This window comes from Saimiri boliviensis, chromosome 1 (genome assembly GCF_048565385.1).
Source record: "Saimiri boliviensis isolate mSaiBol1 chromosome 1, mSaiBol1.pri, whole genome shotgun sequence".
Classification (NCBI taxonomy): Eukaryota; Metazoa; Chordata; class Mammalia; order Primates; family Cebidae; genus Saimiri; species Saimiri boliviensis.
This window is the reverse complement of record NC_133449.1, coordinates 230188669-230210510: the sequence shown is the minus strand read 5'-3', so window position 1 is coordinate 230210510 and position 21842 is coordinate 230188669. Positions and strand designations below refer to the sequence as shown.

General features: G+C 40.6%; 1 protein-coding gene across 2 annotated transcripts in view; it reads right to left on the bottom strand.

The window, feature by feature from the left end:
• Positions 1-21842, bottom strand: part of DMGDH (dimethylglycine dehydrogenase) — a 78664-nt gene that overhangs the window by 24970 nt on the left and 31852 nt on the right. For both annotated transcript variants that reach the window (XM_039468943.2, XM_074384367.1), the window contains exons 6-14: positions 21353-21601; positions 19316-19514; positions 11128-11297; positions 10589-10742; positions 8383-8548; positions 7410-7540; positions 5942-6159; positions 4159-4316; positions 1743-1802 (exon numbers count right to left, since the gene is read on the bottom strand). In XM_039468943.2, the coding sequence (XP_039324877.1) occupies positions 1743-1802; positions 4159-4316; positions 5942-6159; positions 7410-7540; positions 8383-8548; positions 10589-10742; positions 11128-11297; positions 19316-19514; positions 21353-21601 (1505 nt within the window). The remainder of the gene's footprint in view (positions 1-1742; positions 1803-4158; positions 4317-5941; positions 6160-7409; positions 7541-8382; positions 8549-10588; positions 10743-11127; positions 11298-19315; positions 19515-21352; positions 21602-21842) is intronic.

Genomic DNA, 21842 nt, shown 5'->3' with positions numbered 1-21842 from the left:
AGGTCTTTGGGTTGCAAAGACTTTTACCCTATAAAGTCCTTAGGAATTGTGATTCTTGAATGAGAAACAATGATTCAGAAATTATAAAAACAGGCCATAAATCAAAATTAGTATCTGTTAAACAACTAACTTCATTCCAAGATGAGCTTTGGTTATTTGCTCATATAACTTAACAAATACGCTATCCACACCTGCTAATAATCATAAAAGATTTTTGAAAATTCCATTTCAATACAAAGGGATTATTTATCTATGCCTTACCCCCACAAAATAATATCCCAACACTGAAGCAAAAGGAATCAGTTACCTATCTACCTAATGGTGACCAACAACAGAAATTTAGCACTTTCAAGAGTTGGGCCATTTTTATCCTTACTTGAAACAACTAAAGTAAGGCTTTGGCTGTCAGAAGGAGCAATCTGCTGCTAGGGCCTGCCCAAATTCCAAGCACCTGCTTTCTCTGATCTGGAGGCAGATGGTACATCGTAAAAATAAAACATAGGGGGAATGTACAGAAAGATATTCCCTTTAAAACCCTTTACGAGGTTCTTTTTCCTAAAATCTCGTACTATAAATATACATGTTTTATGTTAATATTATAGTTCAGAATTTGGGAACTGATGCAGGGTCATAAGAAAAGTTTTCTTGGCCTGATTGAGTCATATACATGTATTCACATATTTCCACAGGATGAAAAATCAGTCTGTAGCTTATAACCACCTAGGCAGAACATTTTATTTTTGGAATTCTAATAAATATCCTAAACAGTAGCAGCTGCTGCCCTTATTATTCAATACTACCACCACTGCAGCTCTATTAAGTTTCTTCATTACAACTCTTAGGCACTGCTCAATGGGGTAACCTCATTTATATTTGTAGGACTTGGATAGATGAGCTTGGCTGTAATAAATTGGCCTCAGGATAGGTTTTTCCACTATAATTATTAAGAGTAAAGCTTCTCAAACCTTACATGCATCAGAATCCCCTGCAGGGTTTGTTAAAACAGATTTGTTGGCCTGACTCCCAGAGATTCTGATTTAGTAGTTCTAGGGTGGGACCTGAGAATTAGCATTTCTAACAAGCTCCCAATGAGGCTGATGCTGTTAGTCTGAAGGCTACATTTTAAGAACCACTGATGTAGGGGTTCCCTTTGGAGTGTCTTATCAGTTATGTTTCTTTGGGCTTGTATTAGCTTCTCAGTTAATACCCATTTTAAGCTGAACACATTTGAAACGTGTTATTTGTTTATATTCAGATGTTGCAGTTACACACAAAGATGCTTGACAAGTAGATGGACAGGTCTGCTGAAGCGAGGCTGCTCCATGCTGTGAGTATCTTGGAGAATCGATGAATGCAGTATGTTTGATCAGCTTATGTGCAACTTCCCAAGTCACCAGGAGTTACCGTAACATACACAACACGGTGCACTTCCGACATAAATGTCTACTAGAATCTGACAGACAATCATCTTATCCTTACTAATTTTTATCTTAGAATTTAGATTTAGCCCTTAAAGATGCTGGATTCTGCTATCTTAAATCTTCAAGCATACTCTCAATAGCTTGCGCTAAGCAAATGTTGACAAAAGAGTAATATGAAGCAATTGAGCAATGCTTAGCGTTTATGTTCACCTCATTTCTCCTATAACCCACACATGGTTAAATTTTAAAGCATGGTTTTGTCACAAAATAGCATCGTGGTGTTAAGATTTACTTCAAATGCACTTTAGAATGTAAACATACCTTATTTAACTTCACAAAATATTCCAGTCCAGCTTCCAAAGGATTTGTATCACAGTTCATCTAAAAAGGAAACACACATTTTAAATGTTAGATGAGTGCAATCATTTCCGTAACATCACTTTCCTATTTGTTTTTCGGAGAAATAACACTTTTTGGTTTTTCAACACAGATTCTAAAGAAAGGCAAACTAGGCCCGGCGCGATGGCTTACGCCTGTAATCCCAGCACTTTGGGAGGCCGAGGCGGGTGGATCATGAGGTCAGGAGATCAAGACCATCCTGGCCAACATGGTGAAACCCCACCTCTACTAAAAATACAAAAATTAGCTGGGTGTGGTGGCGCGTGCCTGTAATCCCAGCTACTTGGGAGGATGAAGCAGCAGAGTTGCTTGAACCAGGGAGTCAGAGGTTGCAGTGAGCTGAGATTTGCACCACTGCACCCCAGCCAACCTGACAACAGAGCAATCCTCGGTCTCAAAAAAAAAAAAAAAAAAAAAGAAAAAGAAAAAGAAAGGCAAACTGTAGACTGGTTTTGAAAACAATTTTTAATCCAAAATTCAATGTAGCCTTTCAGCAAAAATGTCATTTGAGTATAACAAATACAAAAACTAAAATTCACTGTGTTCCATGGCTCTCTCATTTTCATAAACATCTGAGGGAATGCACGTGTTGTTCCCTCTAGAAACAAGATTTTCACATGTATTTATGAAATCATTTTACATAAATACGTTTTGAAAAGTTATTAAGCAATTTAGTTATCTTACAGTTAGCCAAGAATCAGGGTAAGGTGGAGGGAAAGCAAATGGTAGGAAAGTAGCTGATGGAGTTCACGAGAGGAAAAAGGAATAAGCAGAGTTTGAATCTCTCTCTCTCCAAATGTGAGCAAGCCACTGTGATATCTACCAAGTCAGGGCTGTCTTGTTGTTCTCTTTGCAGTTAGAGAACTAGTCTAAACCCCCTAAAAGTAGCCAAACTTTTAAAGCAACACAGCACCTACATAAACCAATTGAGTGTATGCTTGTTTTACATGACATAAGGCATTGCCTCATATTTCTTAATTAATTTGAGCTACTCTAAAATTATTTTGTCTGTTCAAAATTTCAGAATTTTTTCAAAGAAAAAAATAAAAATGAAGCACAGAGGATTACAGTAACAACACTAGAGGGCGCTCTGGCACTGCTGGGAAATCGAAGGGATGGAAGGAGAAAAGCTTTCCAGAGGTCGCAGGGAGAGGAAATCTGAGAAAATAAAAGGCAGGAGGATGGAGAAATGTCTGACTTCCAAAGGGCTGCTCCCACTGCTTCATTCCTTGGAGAGTGCGGGGACCGCGCTGTCCACTGCTTCTGTTCCTGAGCCTAGCCTTGCCTCAGTCCCCAGTTGTAGCTGCAGAATCCCTTAACAGGTGACCTCTAGCCGAGACCTTGCCCACTTGCTTCTGTGTACTCTAAATGCCCCCGGGTGGCTGCCTGGGCTTTCAAACACACTCTGCCCTCCAATCAAATGCATTTTATTATGTACTTGGTACTTCCTAGACTCTCTCTTTCTATGATAATTCTGTTGCATAAAAATTCCATTTTTTAGAAAAGCAAACAGAAGATCTGGAGGGTTAGGCCAGATAGCTGGTGCACAGTGGAGGAAAAGGTCACACCCAAGAGTCCCCGCTCTGAGTCCATCTTTTACCACTATCCTTTATCTAATCTTTCAGGCCTAAAACCTCAGTGTCTTCCAAAGAAACAATTAGTGAATCTGAAATAGTGAATGGGTCCAGAGAATAGCCTGCCATATTGGAAATAAAGTTAGGAGAACAGAGTTTGAACCACAGGTTGGCCACTTACTAGATAATCTGGACCAAGTGGTACTCCAAATCTCAGTGCTACTATGTGCAAAATAGAGGTAAGGGAGAGTTGAGAAGGAAACTGAAATCATGCATGTGAAAATATGTAAATGGTAAAAGCACTATACAAATAGAAACTCTTAGTAACCATTATTAATGGTGGAGGAAGGCTGGACCACACTTCCTGGACCATCACCCCTGCCCCTCAGAAATGAGTGTTAACTCACCAAAAGGTACAAGATAAGAAGAAAAGGAAGACAGGCAAAATGACAGAGGTGGAGAGACTGAAAAGTGTTACTCTAATCCCATGAGGTAGGCCAGCTCCCCACTGTCCAAGACAGATTTCTAGGGTTCTCAGCCAACTAGGATCAATTAAGGCAGAATAAACATGATGTCAGAATTCCACTGAACTTTCACTTGAGAATTTAAGGAGAAAAACCTCTTCCCCTAATTAAATAAAGTTATCTAATTCTATGGAATTTCTCTTACAGCCAAAACCAATGTTACCGCAGTTAAAACCTGCCCTTATATAAAAATGAAATAAATAAACGTAAAATTTTAATAAAGATGCTAGCATTTCAAACCTCGGACCCCCAGGCTCTGAAGGCTTTCTCCAGGCGTAAGGCATTCATGGCATAGGTTCCAAAATTGTCAATTCCCTCCTCCTGGCCTGCATTCATGATCATGTCATACAGCGCCACAGAGTCTTCTCTTCTGTGGTACAGCTCCCAACCCAGTTCACCTGAAATAAACCCGCAGGTGCCACAGCACAACAAGAACAATGATCACTACATCGAATGTGCTTTAGCTAGAACACATACAAGCAGAAGAAACTCCACTTATGCAACACATTGTCAGTCTCTAAAAAGGCCAGTTCACAAAAAGTTACAAGAGCCCACTGCAAAGAAGCCCACCATATCACAGATGCATTCGTGCCAATCCTGACTCCCACGTAGATGGTGCTACACAGGACACCTCTTGTCACGACACAGAAAGACTATAATGCAGGAATTAATCTCCACCCTGGACCCCAGGTTTCTAATGAGGCTTGACTTTTCACACACAATGAGGCTAGGCGAGTAGTTAGCATGGCAGTTTATCAAGACAAGGGCTTCAAGGTTTAAACCAACCCCTTGCCCAAAATCACAAGCCTAAAAATATCATCAACTAAGAATTACTCAAGTTATCATCATAGTGAGAAAGCCATAGTCTCTGACTTCCCCTCCTTCCCACTTCTTCCCTAGTCATTTCATTCATCAATAGAGCTGTGGGCAAAAATCAAAAGAAGTGAAATGTAACCCCCAAAATCCTTCTTAATTTTGTTGTTCTTTTTTTTTTGTCTTGTTTTTTTTTTTTTTTTTTTTTTTTTTTTTTTTTTTTTTTTGAGAGAGGGTCTCACTTTGTTGCCCGGGCTGGTTCTGAACTCCTGGGCTCAATCAATCCTTCCACTTTGGCCTCTCGAAATGCTGAGATTATAATATTATTAGAACCAGTTCTAATAATTAATTCACTTTCATTAATCCCAAAATGCTGGGATTAAAGCTATGAGCCATTGTGTCCAGCCCTGCTCATTTTTTATTCTGGATTTTGCCAACGTTGGGTGGAAGAAGGGCAGAAAAAAGGTATAGCAGAAACCCAGGGGAGAGCTATGGTCTTTAATCTCTATTCTCCTGTTTCCCAAGGTGGAGGGCTCATGGTAAGGTGTTTTATGGGATGCCACAGAATAGGAGCAACATATAATTGAATGAATGCTTGGGCATGCAGTACTCCTTCTGTGAGAGACAATGTCTAGAAAAACTTAGAAGGGAGCCCAGAGCACCACTGGGGAACGGAAGAGCATTCATTCACCTCTGTATCAAATATCTACCATGTGCAAGATTAGGTGCTAGATGAAGACTTCTCAGTGAGCTTAGAGTCTGGAAGGAAAGATAGATTGTTGGCAATGCTCTAGGAGAGGTGCTTGATACACTCAAAATGGTCTCTATGGGAGATTCTGTCTCTGGGAGACCATCTTGAATGTTCACAGATAGAGTTGGCAGGCCTGACTATTCCAACTATTCCAATAGCCAATCCTCTTTCCACTTTTTAAAAAATCTGCCCTTCCAGATGGTAGGCAGCTATTGGACTAGAAATCTGTGGAACCACTTTCAAAACGAGGAGTAAATAGACAGATTTGTCATAAGAGCTGAGCAGAGAAAAAATCTTCCTCCAAAGTCGCATGGACAAAAGTGGGGGTGAGTGTGCACATGTGTAAACACTCACACATACTTCAGGTGGCATGAACTTTTAAATTTAAATCTCAATTTAGAATTTAAAACTGACCTTTTAAATTTCAGAGACTCACTCCAGGTTGTTTTCCAATCTTACCAGTATAAGATATCCTAATGGCAGTGACAGGAATGTTGGAAATCTTTAAGGACTTGGTTTGAAGAAACTTGAAAACATCCTCACTAAGATCTTCAGAGGTCAGCTTCTGAAGGACCTTTCTTGCACGTGGACCAGCAACTCCAAGGACTCCGAGCTCATCAGTTATGTTTTTAATTTCAACATCATACCCACCTTTGACTGCCTCTTCTTCAATCCATCTGTGTTTCAGCCATGAACATTGTGTTAAATATTGCTTGAATAATGCACTTTGGTAACAAATTACTTCTCTGAAGACATGCTTTGTGTCTAGAGTTATCAGAAAGTCCCCAGAGTGTCATTTCACAAAATCACACTGATTTTTAAAGTTGAGGAAACTGAGCCCCAGAGATGTTAAGTGATTCTCTTTAAATCGCCCACTTATAAATTTGGGGGATAATTTTTCACAGTACAGAAGGATCCTTCAATTTAATGAGCTCTGCCACTCAATTCTTTTAAATAGTGACACAGACCTTTTGCATTTAAACTAATGATTCAGTCTTCAAAAAATTGATTTAAACTCAAATTTTCTCTAATACCTGTACACAGAAGGCACAGTTATATTGCTAAAGGTTAACAATGTGCCTACCACAAGACACGTAATTGCTCTGACAATCACAAGGAAAAGACAGAAATTCTAGTTTCAATTTCTATGTCTTGATGAGATATTGGGACCAAGCTATAGGACTGGTTTCTAATTTATTGAGCAGTCCCTGAGCTGTCTTAAGTCTAACACAAAATGTTCATCTGGATTTATAAAAAGCTAAACTATTAAGATGGCCCCAGTACATCTTGGATTGGAGCATATAATTTGCATTACTTTACAACTAAGGTGGGAATCTGTCAGAGTAAGACATCTATTAAATAATAATATTCCAAATATGCTTGGAATATTGGACTAAAGACTTTGTAGTAGAATAAAGATTCATGTAAAGGCTGGACTTGGCAGGTCAGCTACTTTAGATCCAGCTGTGGGCCAGGAAGCACAAAGTATCACAAAGGGCAAAGATAATTTAGGAAGGCAGTTTACAGCAGTGGACGGAATGTGCGAATCAGAATCAAAAGGCTTGTGTAAATTCCCTTAACCCAAACCTCAGTTTCCTCATCTGATAATGGGAATCATGTATGCCTTGCAAAATATTAAGAGAATTCATTAAGGTAATGTCTAAAAGAGATTCTGGCACATTGATGACGCCTAATAAATGGGAAATAATATTATTTGAATCAGTAGCTTATGGATGAATTACCTTTGGGAGCGGCAGGGGCCCTCATTCTAAATATTTTTGTATTCAAAAACTAAAGTTTATTTGCAACAATAAGCTTTAAGAAGAAATAAAGTTGTACTTTCAAGTACTGGTAAAAAGAAAAACTCAATGTAAGATTGAGTCAACATATAATATGTACAAAATTTTCTTACTATGGGTGCACTTACCTAAGATCATGAAGTTCTGATCCAGAGCCAGTTATTAATAGAAACTCTCCAGGAGACTGGTGAGAAACAGTCAACTCAGCATATACTCGACCTTTGGGTGTTAACATGTGACTTATATTTGTAAAACCCACCTACATAAAAAAATTTTAAATTACCTTAGGATGAAATAAAAATCACATGAATCCTTTTAACACCCATTTAAATAAAAATGTGGGCCTTAAGAATGAAAAGTATCTGACTCTTACCGTTTGCATAAAGTGTATGAATTATCTGTAAACCTAAACCCAACAGTAATTTGAAGTTCTTAAACAATTATTTAAAACTATTTGTCATTTAAAAGCTATTCTTCATTTAATGCAGAACTCACTTTTAAGTTCCCATTGAAACAATTGAGCAAAGTCACAAGGTCCTTGGATGAGAATTCACTCAACGAAAATTTAAGTTTGAAAATTAGCTTATAGGCTGGACGTGGTGGCTCATGCCTATAACCTCAGCATTTTGGGAGGCTGAGGTGGACGAACGGTCTGAGGTTAGAAGTTTGAGACCAGCTGGCCAAAATATAGTGAAATCCCATCTCTACTAAAAAATACAAAAATCAGCTGGGTGTGGTGGTGTATACCTGTAGTCCCAGTTACTTGGAAAGCTGAGGCAGGAGAATCACTTGAACCCAGGAGGCAGAGGTTGCAATGAGCCAAGATCACACCACTGCACTCCAGCCTGGGTGACAGAACAAGACTCTGTCTCTCAAAAAAAAAAAAAAAAAAGAAAGAAAGAAAGAAAAAGAAAAGGAAAGAAAAAGAGAGAGAAAGAAAGAAAGAAAATTAGTTTGTATATTTTGGTCAGTTGAAGAGTTCTAGTGTTCAGAAATCATTAGCTGAACTAAAATAACGTGGGTTTGGTGGGGGGAAAATGAGAGGATTGAGAATTAAATAGGTCAGAATCCTGAACCTTGTATTCCTACAAGGCTATTTACCTTTGGAATGATATTTGCAAAGAGATGGTCCAATAGTCTAATGGAATCTCGGCCTTTGATGTTAAACTTGCCAAATGGTGTTAGGTCAATCACCCCTACTCTTTGCATAACCTGTTTATACTCGGAGCCCACAGGCTCAAACCAGTTTGTGCGGCGAAAACTTGGCCTGAAACACAACATTTGGAGTCATAAAACAACTGCTGTTCATTTTTCAAAAATTACACAACACTGATATTTTAATAAGCCCTACACATGTAGAAAATCCTATTGGTAGTGGGGAGTGGGACTGCGGGAGGTGGGACCATGCAGCCTGAAATTCTGTTCTGCAAATCATACATGTATGTTGGACTCTGATTTTAAAGTTACTCATTTAGCCCTATGACCCATTTCACAGTGAATAAAGCACTAACTAACTGGAAAATAAGATATAACTCGTGGGTTCTCAAATCTAGAAGAGAGTTTAGAAGTCAACCAGTCTGGTGTTTTCAATTATAGATGCATACATGTTAGAATCATCTGGAGAGCATTTTTAAATGGGTCTAATTAAATAAGAGTGTCTGGGGTGGTGTAGGGGTCGGGGGGTCAGGGGGTGGAGCTCTCTGGTTCAGTGCTTCTCAAATATTAACGGGAATACAAGTCATGTGCACTTGTTAAAGTCCACATTCTGAAGCAGCAGGTCTGGGGCGGGACCCCGTAGTCTGCATTCTCCCAGGCTCCTTGGAGATGCCTATGCCATTGCTCCACACCTGGAGTACATGAGGATGTGGTCCAAAAATCTGCATTTTTCAGAGAAAAGGCACAAAATGGTTTCCAGAGCCTTTGCATTAGTTAATGACAAAGCCAGACCTGGAACAAAAGTCCCTACACTCATTGCTAACGGTCCTTTCTGCTTTATGAAGTAGACTTCTAACATGGTCCACTTTTAGCTTCGGAGCAGGATGCTGTCTGCAAAAGGAATTTTCAGTAGTTTAATTATTAAATGGTGGAAGAAACTTAGGCCAGATCCAATCAGCACTAAGTGACGAATAGAAGTGGTATATTGGAGTCATTTAGGAAAAACCAAATCAGTATCTGGCCACCAAATAATCTAGATTGGCTGTCTATGGATCCCAAATTCATTCATCAACAATGGGTTCTCCGCTATACTGCGTACCAATTAAATCTAGTCCTTAAAATAGCAAAACCCATCATAGAAAGCAAAATGACAGGCCGGGCGTGGTGGCTCAAGCTTGTAATCCCAGCGCTTTCGGAGGCCGAGGCGGGTGGATCACGAGGTCAAGAGATCAAGACCATCCTGGTCAACATGGTGAAACCCCGTCTCTACTAAAAATACAAAAAATTAGCTGGGCATGGGGGCGCATGCCTGTAATCCCAGCTACTCAGGAGGCTGAGGCAGGAGAATTGCCTGAACCCAGGAGGCGGAGGTTGCGGTGAGCCGAGATCGCGCCATTGCACTCCAGCCTGGGTAACAAGAGCGAAACACCGTCTCAAAAAAAAAAAAAAAAAAAAAAAGCAAAATGACAGCTCAAAAAAAAAAGGATAACTTAAGTTGTAAATTTGCAACTCGTTTTCCCTTGATCTGTGGATTCTCTTGAGAAAAAAATATATAATCACTATTAATCCCAAGAACAACAATGGCAGGTAGCACTTTACCAGAATTCAGAGAACTGTTTTAGTGGCATACTTTATGTTTTTGCTTAACCTGGAATGCGATGCAAATGTTCTTTTCCCTTCATTTATCAACTGTGCATACAATTTGCATGGCTTAGTGCACACACTCTAGGAAGCAATTGCTTTGAATGATTTCAGGGTGAAGAGAAAATCTAAAACTCCAGGTACATTTTTTGGTTGTACACAATGTAATTCAACCAAGCAGCTTAAAGCACAGCAAACCTTTAGGAACCAACTGAAGCCATGTGGGAATTTGGAGGGGGTCAGAAGGCTCCTCTGAGCTTCTGGTAAATGCCAAGAGGCTTCGCCCAGGCCGGGTATAGGATTCCCAGGGCCATGTGAGTCCTAGATGTGGGTCAGTGTCATGTGGGCTAGATGAATGCCACCACTGCCAGACAGTAATTTTTGTAGGACAAGGCTCAGTGCTCCTTGAAACAGGGTGGAGGGATGGAGTGTGGGGGGAATCGGCACTTTCTGCTGTCCCGTTGTTTCGTCCCTCGGTCAGAACCACAGGCAGGTCAAGTTTTTCTCTCACCTGTACTGAGTGTCCTGGCCTGGTTTGTAGAACCAATGTGGTTGCTCCCAGCCAGCATGAAACCCCATGGAACACTTAGACTCCAGGCTTCGGTACAGCCCACTGACTCGCTGAGTCGGCCTCCCAGCAAACCGTTCTTCTTTAGGGTAACCAACTGAAAAAGGAAAGTCAGTACTTTAAATTGCATATAGCCAAAACAACAAGATACTCTGAAGGGATTTTAAATATGGAAAATACAGTATTTAAAATCCAGAAGCATAAACATACATACATATATGATTTATGTAGAAAACAGAGCTGTCATTTATATGACTTATCAAAAAGTAAAAATATGTTTAAAATTTAAAACCAGTGAGGCATTCCACATGTTAAATATACACAGCCATATCTATTCCTTGTTATGTCTTAGGGTCACAATGCTTTTTGGAGTCCCTAACGACTGCCACCCCAGTGAATAAAACAAAGACTGTCTAAAGTCAGAGATGTTACAATTCAATTCTGTCAACACTTTGTAGACAACGAGTAAATTTGCACCTTACCAATATTGTTGAATCCATATGATTCTCTTGCTTTGGCCTCAGTGTACTGGGTTGTTGTCCATTTGCCATAGCGATTGGGATCCAATTCTATTAGATCAAAAGGAGGTTCTCCATGCAGGATCCAGTCACTGAGATATTTCCCTACCCCACCAGCGTGGATTATGCCATATCTTTCAAATACAGGGATAGAAAACCTGTTACTAACACATGTAGTTTTCAAATGAAACATGCTCAAATATTTTAAAGGGTCTCAAAGTTGGACTGTTCTGTGCTAATCAGAACACACAGGTAACAATCTCTATGGAACAATTTTTTCCTTAAAAGTGACATGTGTAGGCCTCCAAATTAAATGTGCCTGACTTGATAGCTAGTTTATTTCCAGTTCCAAGAGATGCACACCTGCAAAATAGCTCCTTATTGGGCCGGGCACAGTAGCCCACCCCTGTAATCCCAATGCTCCGGAAGGATCGTCTGAGACCAGCCTGGCCAACAAAGTGAGACCTCATCTTCACAAAAAAATTTAAAAATTAGCTGGACATGGTGTCACGAGACTGTGGTCCCAGGTACACGGGTGGCTGAGGTGGGATGATCACTTGAGTGTAGGAGGTAGAGGCTGCAGTGAGCCATGTTCACACCACTGCACTCCAGCCTGGGTAAATATGGAGAAAAGGCTTGATGATCCTTGACTCCTACTTAGTAAGAACTTGGCCTTAGAAAAACTAGGAGTTGGAGGCAGGATGCAAACAGGCAGATGTGGCTGGTACCTTAACAGCCCTCCTGAGCTATGAATATCCTGATTGACAGGAAACATGGAGATACGTATGTACTATAGTGTCCCATCCATCTCCTCTCAGACTTAATTTAGGAACTTGACCCATTATCTTAGAAACTAACAGGCAAAGAGGCCCTCACCTGAGGACTTGTGGAAAGAGATAGAAAGGAACACTGTCTCTTGTATTTTGCAACTAATAGGCCACTTGATGGGGAAGGTGGGCTTGTTTTCTATTTTCCTAAGATGATACTTCAAAATCAAGAACATGATGTGGAAAATAAAGGGGTTCTGCTATCAGAAAAGGGATCAGTTTTACACTGGCCATGTGTAGCTCTACCCAGTCACTCTTGCCTAATGAAGGCCTCTACTATGGATTCATCTGTGGTTTAAGTCAGGAGCTTCTGAGGAACTGAATGGGTAGAGAGTCAGAGAGAGAGAACAAAGAAAAGGGGATACACAAACAGACATCAAGACACAGAAATGCTAGTACCCCAAACGACAACAACTTAGCCAGAACCGCAGCTTCTCAGAGCATGGGAGAAACCTTAGCAAATGCTGGAAATGTTAACTAACTCTTCCCCCAACAAGACCCCTGTTTTGCTATTTCATAAAAATGAGTGCCTACATTTTATGGAAGACTATTTCTCAAAGAAAATAAAAAGGCAGCAATTTACATTTCTTTGGGTAGTTTAATAGACATGGGTCATCCAAATTATCCACAAAGAACCTCTCTAAACTTCAAGAAAGCAAGAAAAAATTATTAAATATATGCTTAAAATGTTTATTAAAGTTAGCACATTTACTTAACCAGGCCCAATGCCCATAGAGAACAGCTACCATTTTATTTTATTGAGACAGGTTCTTACTCTGTTGCTTAGACTGGAGTGCAGTCAGCTCACCACAACCTCTGCTTCCCAGGCTCAAGTGATTCTCCTGCCTCAAGCGATTCTCATGCCTCAGTCTCCCAAGTAGATGGGATTACAGGCATGCACCATCATGCTTGGCTAATTTTTGTATTTCTTTCAGTAGAGATGGGCTTTCACCATGTTAGCCAGGCTGGTCTCAAACTCTTGACCTCAAATGATCCACCTGCCTTGGCCTCCCAAAGTGCTGGGATTACAGGCATGAACCACCTGTGCCTGGCCAGAACGGTTCTGACCCATTTACCATTTTTGAAAGCTATACTGTTGATAAGACTTGAAGGCTTATAAAGTTTTACCAACACTGAGTGCCTCCCATTTACCAGGCATTGTTTCCATCTAACATGTAGAAGCTGATTTATGCTTTAGCAAGTCTATTTTACCAAGGAGAAAGATCAATCCCCACACAGAGGCTAAATAAAGTCACATAGCGATAAAGACTAGATTCAGGATACAAATTCACTTATCTGACCCTGGAGCGCACACTCCTTGTTATCGACTTTCCTATCTTCAGTGGTTCTCAATCTTTGTTCAGCCAAGACACACACAGCAGATATGGCACTGTCTATATTTCTGACAGACTCCCAGGGCGGAGCCAGAGGTGCTTTTATTTCCTTTGGCCTGGCTGCTATACCATCATGTTCTTTCCCTTTCAACCATGCACATGAGCAAACAAGTGGGCAGAGTGCTGTTATTCGGGTGGGGGAAGGGGGGAGGGGAATGAAATCTAATTTATTTCTAAAAAGTAAATATTTTACAAACAAGTTATCCAACCATTAACAAGCTCTATGTAAAATTCCACACAACTGCATGTTATGAAACATCTCTGGAGAATCCCTGGCTTAGTAGCTAAAAGTATAAAAGCATGGGGAAAAGATCTGGGTATGATTCTTGTTCTGCCACTGTTAGCTGGGTGACCTGGGGCAAGTTATGTAACTACCCTGAGCTTCACTCTTCTCCTGTGCACACTTTCTTTATGGTGTTAGAGGAGAATTAATTGCCATGGCATTTGAAAGCACTTAATACACTGCACAGCACATAGCAGGCAAGGAATACATGGTGGCTATTGAGCCCTTGTATGACCAGTTAAAAGGATTTTATTAAGGAAGTGAGGTGCGAAGTGAAAGTAGAAGGGAGCTTAATGAGCAGAGGAGGGTTAGGTTCTTCTTCTGTCCCTAGTATTAATCTGCAGAATTCCAGATTCTTTTCAATGGCCCTGGGCTGCTATGCTTTCAGAGTGTTTGTATCTGCTTTTTATAACTCTTCTAAATGACTGGATGTTACATCTTATAGCACTCTCCCCTCTAAATGCACTGTTTATAATCTGTTCTAAGCCAAGAAAATCAGATTCAATTAAATACCATTCATAAGACATTTTTTGGGCTTTGTGTTAGTCACCTAGAAGCAGAAAAACTTGTTAGAGTTGTGACAAAACAAATGTCCAGAGTAAAATAGCTTTGGCTGAGGATAATCTGTGTGTAAGGTAAATGAGCACTGGCACATATGTAAGCAGTTTGCAAACACCTATTCCCTGAACCAGCTGTACCAAGAATTACAGATAATATTATAATAAAATACAGATTCCTGGGCCCCCTCTCTAAATTCTGTAAATCAGAATCTACAGGAGTGGTGTCTGGAAATCTGTTTGCTTGCTTGTTTCGATTCAACACGTCTTTCATGGTGCTATGGACTGAATGTTTGTGTCCTCCCATAATGCATCTGTTGAAGCCCTAGTCCCCAGTGTAATGGTGTTTGGAGATGGGGCCTTTGGGAAGTACTTAGTGTTAAATGAGGTCATCAGGGTGTGGCCCTCATGACAGGATTAGTGTCCTTCTATAAAGAGACACCAGAGAGCTTGCTCTCTCTCTCCACACACACATCCCCACCCCCCCAGGAAAAGCCACATGAGCACACGGCCAGAGGTGGTCATCTGCAAGCCAGGAAGAGAGCCCTCATCAGAACTCTGCCATCAGGGCTTCCTGACCTCAGACCTCCACCCTCCGGAACTGTGAGAAAGTAAATTTCTGTTGTTTAAATGACCCAGTCTATGGTACTTTGTTATGGCAGCCCAAGCACACTCAGCCATGTGGGTTCTAGTGACCAATAATAGGAATTTCATAGATGAGAGGTATAGGAGGATAAAACATGTGCATGTGACTAACCACATGGTCAAGACTCTGCTTCTTAATTTGCTCCTCAGATGACTCTGCTCCTCACCCAGGTATGAAAACCACTTGCCTCCAGAATCATGGTTTGAGTGCACTGATATAGGCCAGGAGGGGCAGCCAATGGGGGTATTCCATTATATTACATAAGAAATATCCTAGAAACCTCAACTTTAGGTAAGGGGAAAGCTTTTTTGGTTTAGACCAAACCTGTCAAAGGCAGGGGGGCACTTTGCCCACCCCAACTCCCACCTGTTATCTTCTCCACCCACCTCTCAATGTCTACTACCTGAGAAAATTAGCCACAGCAATCAGGGGAGGAGTCTGACATCAATCACATGCAAATAGATGGGATTTCTAGGTTGTAAGTAACTTGTTCTAGAGGAAACAACTTGCTACTTTCCTTAGCAATTAGTTAATAGGTGTTCCACATGAGATCATCTGCTTGTTTAAAGCTCAGAACATGACACTATCTGCTTGTTTAAAGCTCAGAATATGCCTTACAGTCAATGATCCTCAATTTCTATTACTTAATACTAAAAGTCAATTGCAATATCAAAAAGAATAAAATACAGGAATAAATTTAACAAAAGACATGCAAAGTTTTTACTCTGAAAACCACAAATCGTTGTTGAAAGAAATTTTAAAAGACCTAAGTAAATGGAAAGACATTTCATGTTCATGGATCAGAAGACTTAATATTGCTCAGATGTCAGTACTCCCCGAGTTAATCTACAGATTCAGTGCAATTTCTATCAAAATCTCAGCTTGCTTCTTTGCACAAATTGGCAAACTGGTGCTAAAATTTATGGAACATCCAGCCAAAATAATCTTGAAAAAGAACAAAGTTGGAGGATTCATACTTCCTGATTTCGGAAGTTACTACAAAGCTAGTAACTTCTAGTAACAGTAATCAAGAGAGTGTCAACTGGGCATGGTGGCTCATGCCTGAAATCCCAGCACTTTAGGAGGCCAAGGCAGGCAGATCATTTGAGGTCAGAAGTTCGAGACCAGCCTGGCCAACATGGCAAAAATCAATGTCTACTAAAAATACAAAAATTAACCAGGTGTGGTGGCGTGTGCCTGTAATCCCAGCTACTTGGGAGGCTGAGGCAGGAGAATTGCTTGAACCTGGGAGACAGAGGTTGCAGTGAGCCAAGATAGTGCCATTGCCTGGGAAGCAGAGCGAGACTGTCTTAAAATTAAATAAATAAATAAATAAATAAACAAAATACAGTATAGTAGTCATATAAGAATAGACACAGATAAAGGAACATAATTGAGGGTCTAGAAATAAACCCATACATCTATGGTCAATTTACTTTATAGATGCTGCAGTATAATAAAAATTAAATATTTGTTTTTTGTCCCCAGTTCTTGACACAGAGTTCATAAAACATTTCTGAGATTTACTATTTTTTGAATGTTATTTGTGAAGAGAGGAGGGCATTCCTAGATAGCTTCAGGATAGGGGCTGGTTGCCAGAAAAAACAACCATGTGATTACAGAGTTAGAACTTTCAGTCCCACTCCCTACTCCAACCTCCAGGGATTGAAGAGGGGCTGGATATTGAGTTCAGTCACCAGTAATTTAATCAATCATGCCTATGTAATGAAATCTACATAAAGACCTAGGCATGGGGTTCAGAGAGCTTCTGGGTTGAACAGAGTGATGGGCTAGGAAGGTGCCTGGAAAGGGCCTAGTGGTGCTGCACCACCCACCCCAACCCCTCACATTTCATATTATATATCTCTTCTGTTTGGCTACTCCTGAGTTGTATCCTTTATAATAAGAGTAAACATAAGTATTTTTCCAAGCTCTGTGATGCGTTCTAGCAAATTTTCAAATCTGAGGAGAGGTTTGTGGGAACACCCAGTATGGTGCCTCCTGAGACTTGAGACTGGTGTCTGAAGTGAGAGCAGTCTTGTGGAATGGATCCCTTGGGTCTATGTTAATTCTAGGAGTTGGTGTCAGAATTGAATGGAATTGTTGGACACCCAGTTGGTACTGGAGAATTGGAGAATTGGTTGTTGCTGTTGGAAAATACGACATATTTGGTATGAGAAAAGGAATCAGAAAAAAGACATTACAGATATCAGAATAATTCAATAACCTTTTCAATGAATAGTCCTAGGACAACTGGCTATACGTAGGAAAAGACTGAAGTTGGACACCTGCCTCACATCATATATAAGAATTCACTCAAAACTGATCACAGACTTAAATGCAAAAGCTACAACTATAAAACTCTTAGAAGAAAACATAGGTTTAAATCTTCACAAACTTGGATTAGACAATGGTTACAGGTATATGATGCCAAATGTACATGTGAACCAAGAAAAAATACATATTCTGGATTTCATCAAAATTAAAAACTTTTTTTTTTTTTTTTTTTTTGAGACGGAGTTTCGCTCTTGTTACCCAGGCTGGAGTGCAATGGCACGATCGTGGCTCACCGCAACCTCCGCCTCCTGGGTTCAGGCAATTCTCCTGCCTCAGCCTCCTGAGTAGCTGGGATTACAGGCACGCACCATCATGCCCAGCTAATTTTTTGTATCTTTAGTAGAGACAGGGTTTCACCATATTGACCAGGATGGTCTCGATCTCTTGCCCTCGTGATCCACCCGCCTCGGCCTCCCAAAGTGCTGGGATTACAGGCGTGAGCCACTGCGCCCGGCCCAAAATTAAAAACTTTTATATTTCAATGGACACCATCAAGAAAGTAAAAAGACAACACCAGAATGTGAGAAAAGTTCTGCAAATCATGTACCTGATCAGGGTCTTGTATCTAGAATATATAAAGAACTTCTAAAACTAAACAATAAAAGACAAATTATCCAATTGTAAAAATGGCAAAGGATATGAATAGACATTTCTCCAAAGAAGATACATGAGTGACGTGCAGTAGAAGCACTCCTGCTTCCACGTGCCTGCATATGGACTCTATAGGTGATTACATAAGCCCTCAGTTACATTACAACTTCCCATCCCAAATCTCCATCTGACCTTCTCCCTCTGGATGTCCCATGTACCTAAGCTTAACGCTTCAAACCCAACCCATCAAAAATGGAACTCATTATTTTCTTGGCTCTCTCTCCATGGCTCCATACAGAGAGTGGTCAAGTTAGGAAGGTTGCCATCATTTGCCATTTTCTCTTTCCCTTCAATATCTTATGGAATTGATCACCAAATCTAGATAATTTTATCTCCCATCTCTCAGTCTTTACTGCAGCTACCTTAGTGGAGACCACAGCCTATCTACTGGATCAGCAGAGCTGTGCCTCAGGCAGCCTTCCAGCTCCAGTCAGACCTCACTGCCTTGTTGTCGGCTGAATCCCAATGCCTAGCCCTAGGCCTGGCACAGAGCTAGCAGTTATTAAACATTAGTTGAATAAATGGAGAAATAAAATGAGGAAGAAAAACAGAGTATTAGAAGCTGTGATATGATAGTTGAGTGGGGTTGACATCAATATTCACTAAATTAATGGAACAAATATTGGAAATGAAACATCAAAGAGGCAATGGAATCATAAATAGGAAGCAGCCTGAGGAATTATAAAGAAATAAGTCATGTTGGACACACATGAATTATGGTGGAAAATACGGCAGATATATTATACATTTGACATTTTGAATTATCTTTGTCACATTGTATTATGAAAACATCCTTGTAAAACTGGGGCAAACTGACTATCTGAAGATACACAGCATAAAACGAGACACAATTAATAGAAATGGCAGGAAATATGCAAAGAGAAAGCTCCAGGAGGCCGGGTGTGGTGGCTTATGCCTCAGCACTTTGGGAGGCTGAGGCAGGCAGATCACCTGAGGTCAGGAGTTCGAGACCAGCCTGGCCAACATGGCAAAACCCATCTCTACTAAAAAAATACAAAAAAAAAAATTAGCTGGGAATGATAGTGGGTGTCTGTAATCCCAGCTACTCAGGAAGCTGAGGCAGGAGAATCACTTGAACCCAGAGGCAGAGGTTGCAGTGAACCAAGATTGCTCTGTTGCACTCTGGCCTGGGCAACAAGAGCAAAATTCTGTCTCATTAAAAAAAGAGAGAGAGAGAGAGAGAGAAAGCTCCAAGAAATCATTGCCCTTCTGTGTTCCAGGAAATAACTGCCCTTCTTTGAAATATATACAAGTGATTAAACTAGTATTTTTTTATTGTTGTATGATTACTTGGTCATGAAAGGGAAAAAACTCTCTGGGTCTCTCTCTCAGCCTCCCATATTTCCCTTCTGCATCCTGAGAATATGGGATTAGATTTAGCTAAAATAAGTGATTCTATAAATTCAATAAATGTTGAATTACATGAAGATACTCACCCAAAGCCTATGGCCACCCAGTAGTTTCTGACCCCCTGATGGGGCCCCACCATAGGCAGAATGTCAGGAGAATACGTGATAGGACCATTGACGACATTGATGATGTCAGCCTTTTTTAAGACAGGAACCATTTCCATGGCAACTTCGATGTATTCCATGATTCGATCTAGATCAGACTCAAAGAGTTCCTTTCCAAAACCTAAAAAGATTTGCCCTTGCAGTCAGGATGACCTAGCTGAGCTGACAAGTCCTGTAAAATGATTCAAGTCTCTGACATGGCCTACATTTAAAGATGGCCTGTTAGGAAAGTACTGCCATTTTTTATTGAAGTCTAAACTTGATATTCACTAATAACAGATGATTACTGAGAACAGTAATGTTATTGTTCTTGAAACAAAATCATAAAAGTTAACCTCTTTAATTAATAGAAAATTTAAATGTATTAATAATATAGTTTCTGATATTTAATCCAATCATAAATTTTTTTAAATAACGAACAATAATTTGGTTTGTCAAGAGAGATCATACGCTTCAATTAACCATAAGAACCTCTTTCATCCCCCCCGCTCCTGCTGCCCAGATGAGGGCAAATGGGAGTTTACAAAGTCATGACAGAATCCTGGAAAAAGTAGAACACTGCTCTGGGATCTAAGATGATGGATTTTAGACCTCTTTTAATTCTCCTTTCAGCAGGGAAGGAATGGCATGGAGGCTCCTTCCTTCAGCCTGCCCCACACACATCCAAGGGCTAGAGTTCTGAAAAGAGGCAGGGTCTTGAAGCACAATCCTCGTCTTGTCCTAAAAGTCACTGTGATTACAGGCAGGGCCACAGATGAGCTTCCAAAAGAATGTCTCCACCAACACTGGTGATTTTTCCATATAGCAGCCAGCCAGCTTCTTGCCCCTCCTGGGGACTGCAGGTAGAGTCATTCTCATGGAGGCCTGCAGACCACCAGGGTGGTCTAGCACACACGGGTACCCATGCTCACGAACTGCTAACAATCCAGCTCTCCCTTCAAATGGCATTACTTAAATATTTGTTCAACATTTATTTGAAGGAGAAGCTGCCAACATGGGGGAATAGCAGAGAGGGAGGCTCTCAGGTGGCATTTCAGCCCTCCCTTTGGAATCAGGAGCAATTCCACTCAGGCTTAAATGTGCAGAGCCCACTCAGCCCAACCAAAGCCCTGAAACCAGCTGGCCTAACTTCTGTGGAAGGTGGTTTAGTGATCATTTGCTATTACTTGAGACTACTCTTTGAGGAGTGGGATGGAGGGATTCGTTTCCTACCTCAAGAAGCTTGTCAAAGTATAATTTTAGGTAGTACCATTTCCTCCATTTATTTATATTTCCTGTAATATTTCAGTGCCCCAGTGATTTTTTTAAGCTCTCTTTATAGATTAAAACCTGAAGTACCTCTTTAGATGACCCAATCTTTAATCTGGTTCTGTGGAAACACTTCATGAAAAGCAAAAACAGATCCATCTCCCTTACTTGAAAGAGAAACTATAGTATCCCCTGCTTTGGCAGAGAGGCACAAGCCTTTTCCATATCCATTTCTGCAGCACGGAGGACCTCCATTTACAGTACGAAAAACCCCGCTCCATTATAGACTCTTAGGTTTTCATTCTTAGTAGGATGGATATCTGGCCTCTGATACCAGTTGTTTTTCCAGCTGTAAAAGCACAATAGCAGCTATATTCAAATCTTGAAAGTAGACCAAGCTGGCAGTAGATTGAGGAGAAAACAGGGAGACAGGAGGTTGTGTGAGCAGGCAAAAATGTAACTGGAGCTTTTCAAAGCAGCTGGAAATGTTCCTTCAGCTTCTTTACCATCAACTACTCTTCCCCCACTCCCTGCTGTGATTGTTCAAAGGGATATGAGAACAGAGCTCCCCTCAAACCTGTCACCACCAATGTCCCAGGTATCTGAAAGCCTAGTATTATGCTGTTGCCTTATTCTACAGCCATTCCCCAGCCATGGAGAGGATGAACCATTTGTGTCTGACCAGCACACACTTTCATTTGCTGAACCCACCTGGAGGAACTCCATTGGTGACCCAGGAGTCCTGAACTTTCATTTTCTCCTGACTTTCATACGGACCAAACAAAAGCCCATCCCTTTCCTGTCGGAGGTAATATGACCCTTCCAGGTCACGGATCACAGGGAGTTCTCGCTTCAAAGCTTTCACTTCAGGTATAGTCGACGTAACAACATATTGATGTTGAACCGGAATGAGAGGATGTTCTAGTCCAATCATTTTACCTACTTCACGAGCCCAAAATCCTTAAACAAAGAAAATCATTTAAAAGTGTCAGCACATATCTAAACACACCACAACTGACACTCATATAGCAATTTATATTAGAATAAAATGTTTAGAAGGCTTAAGTACTCATGGCAAAGTCTAATAAATGTCATGACAATCTAAACTTTTGTCACTGCAAAACTAAATGGGGGAAGAGAAGACAATGTTTTGCCTCTCCCAGAAGATATCTATGATCTAGGGGAACTCCATTCCTGAAAA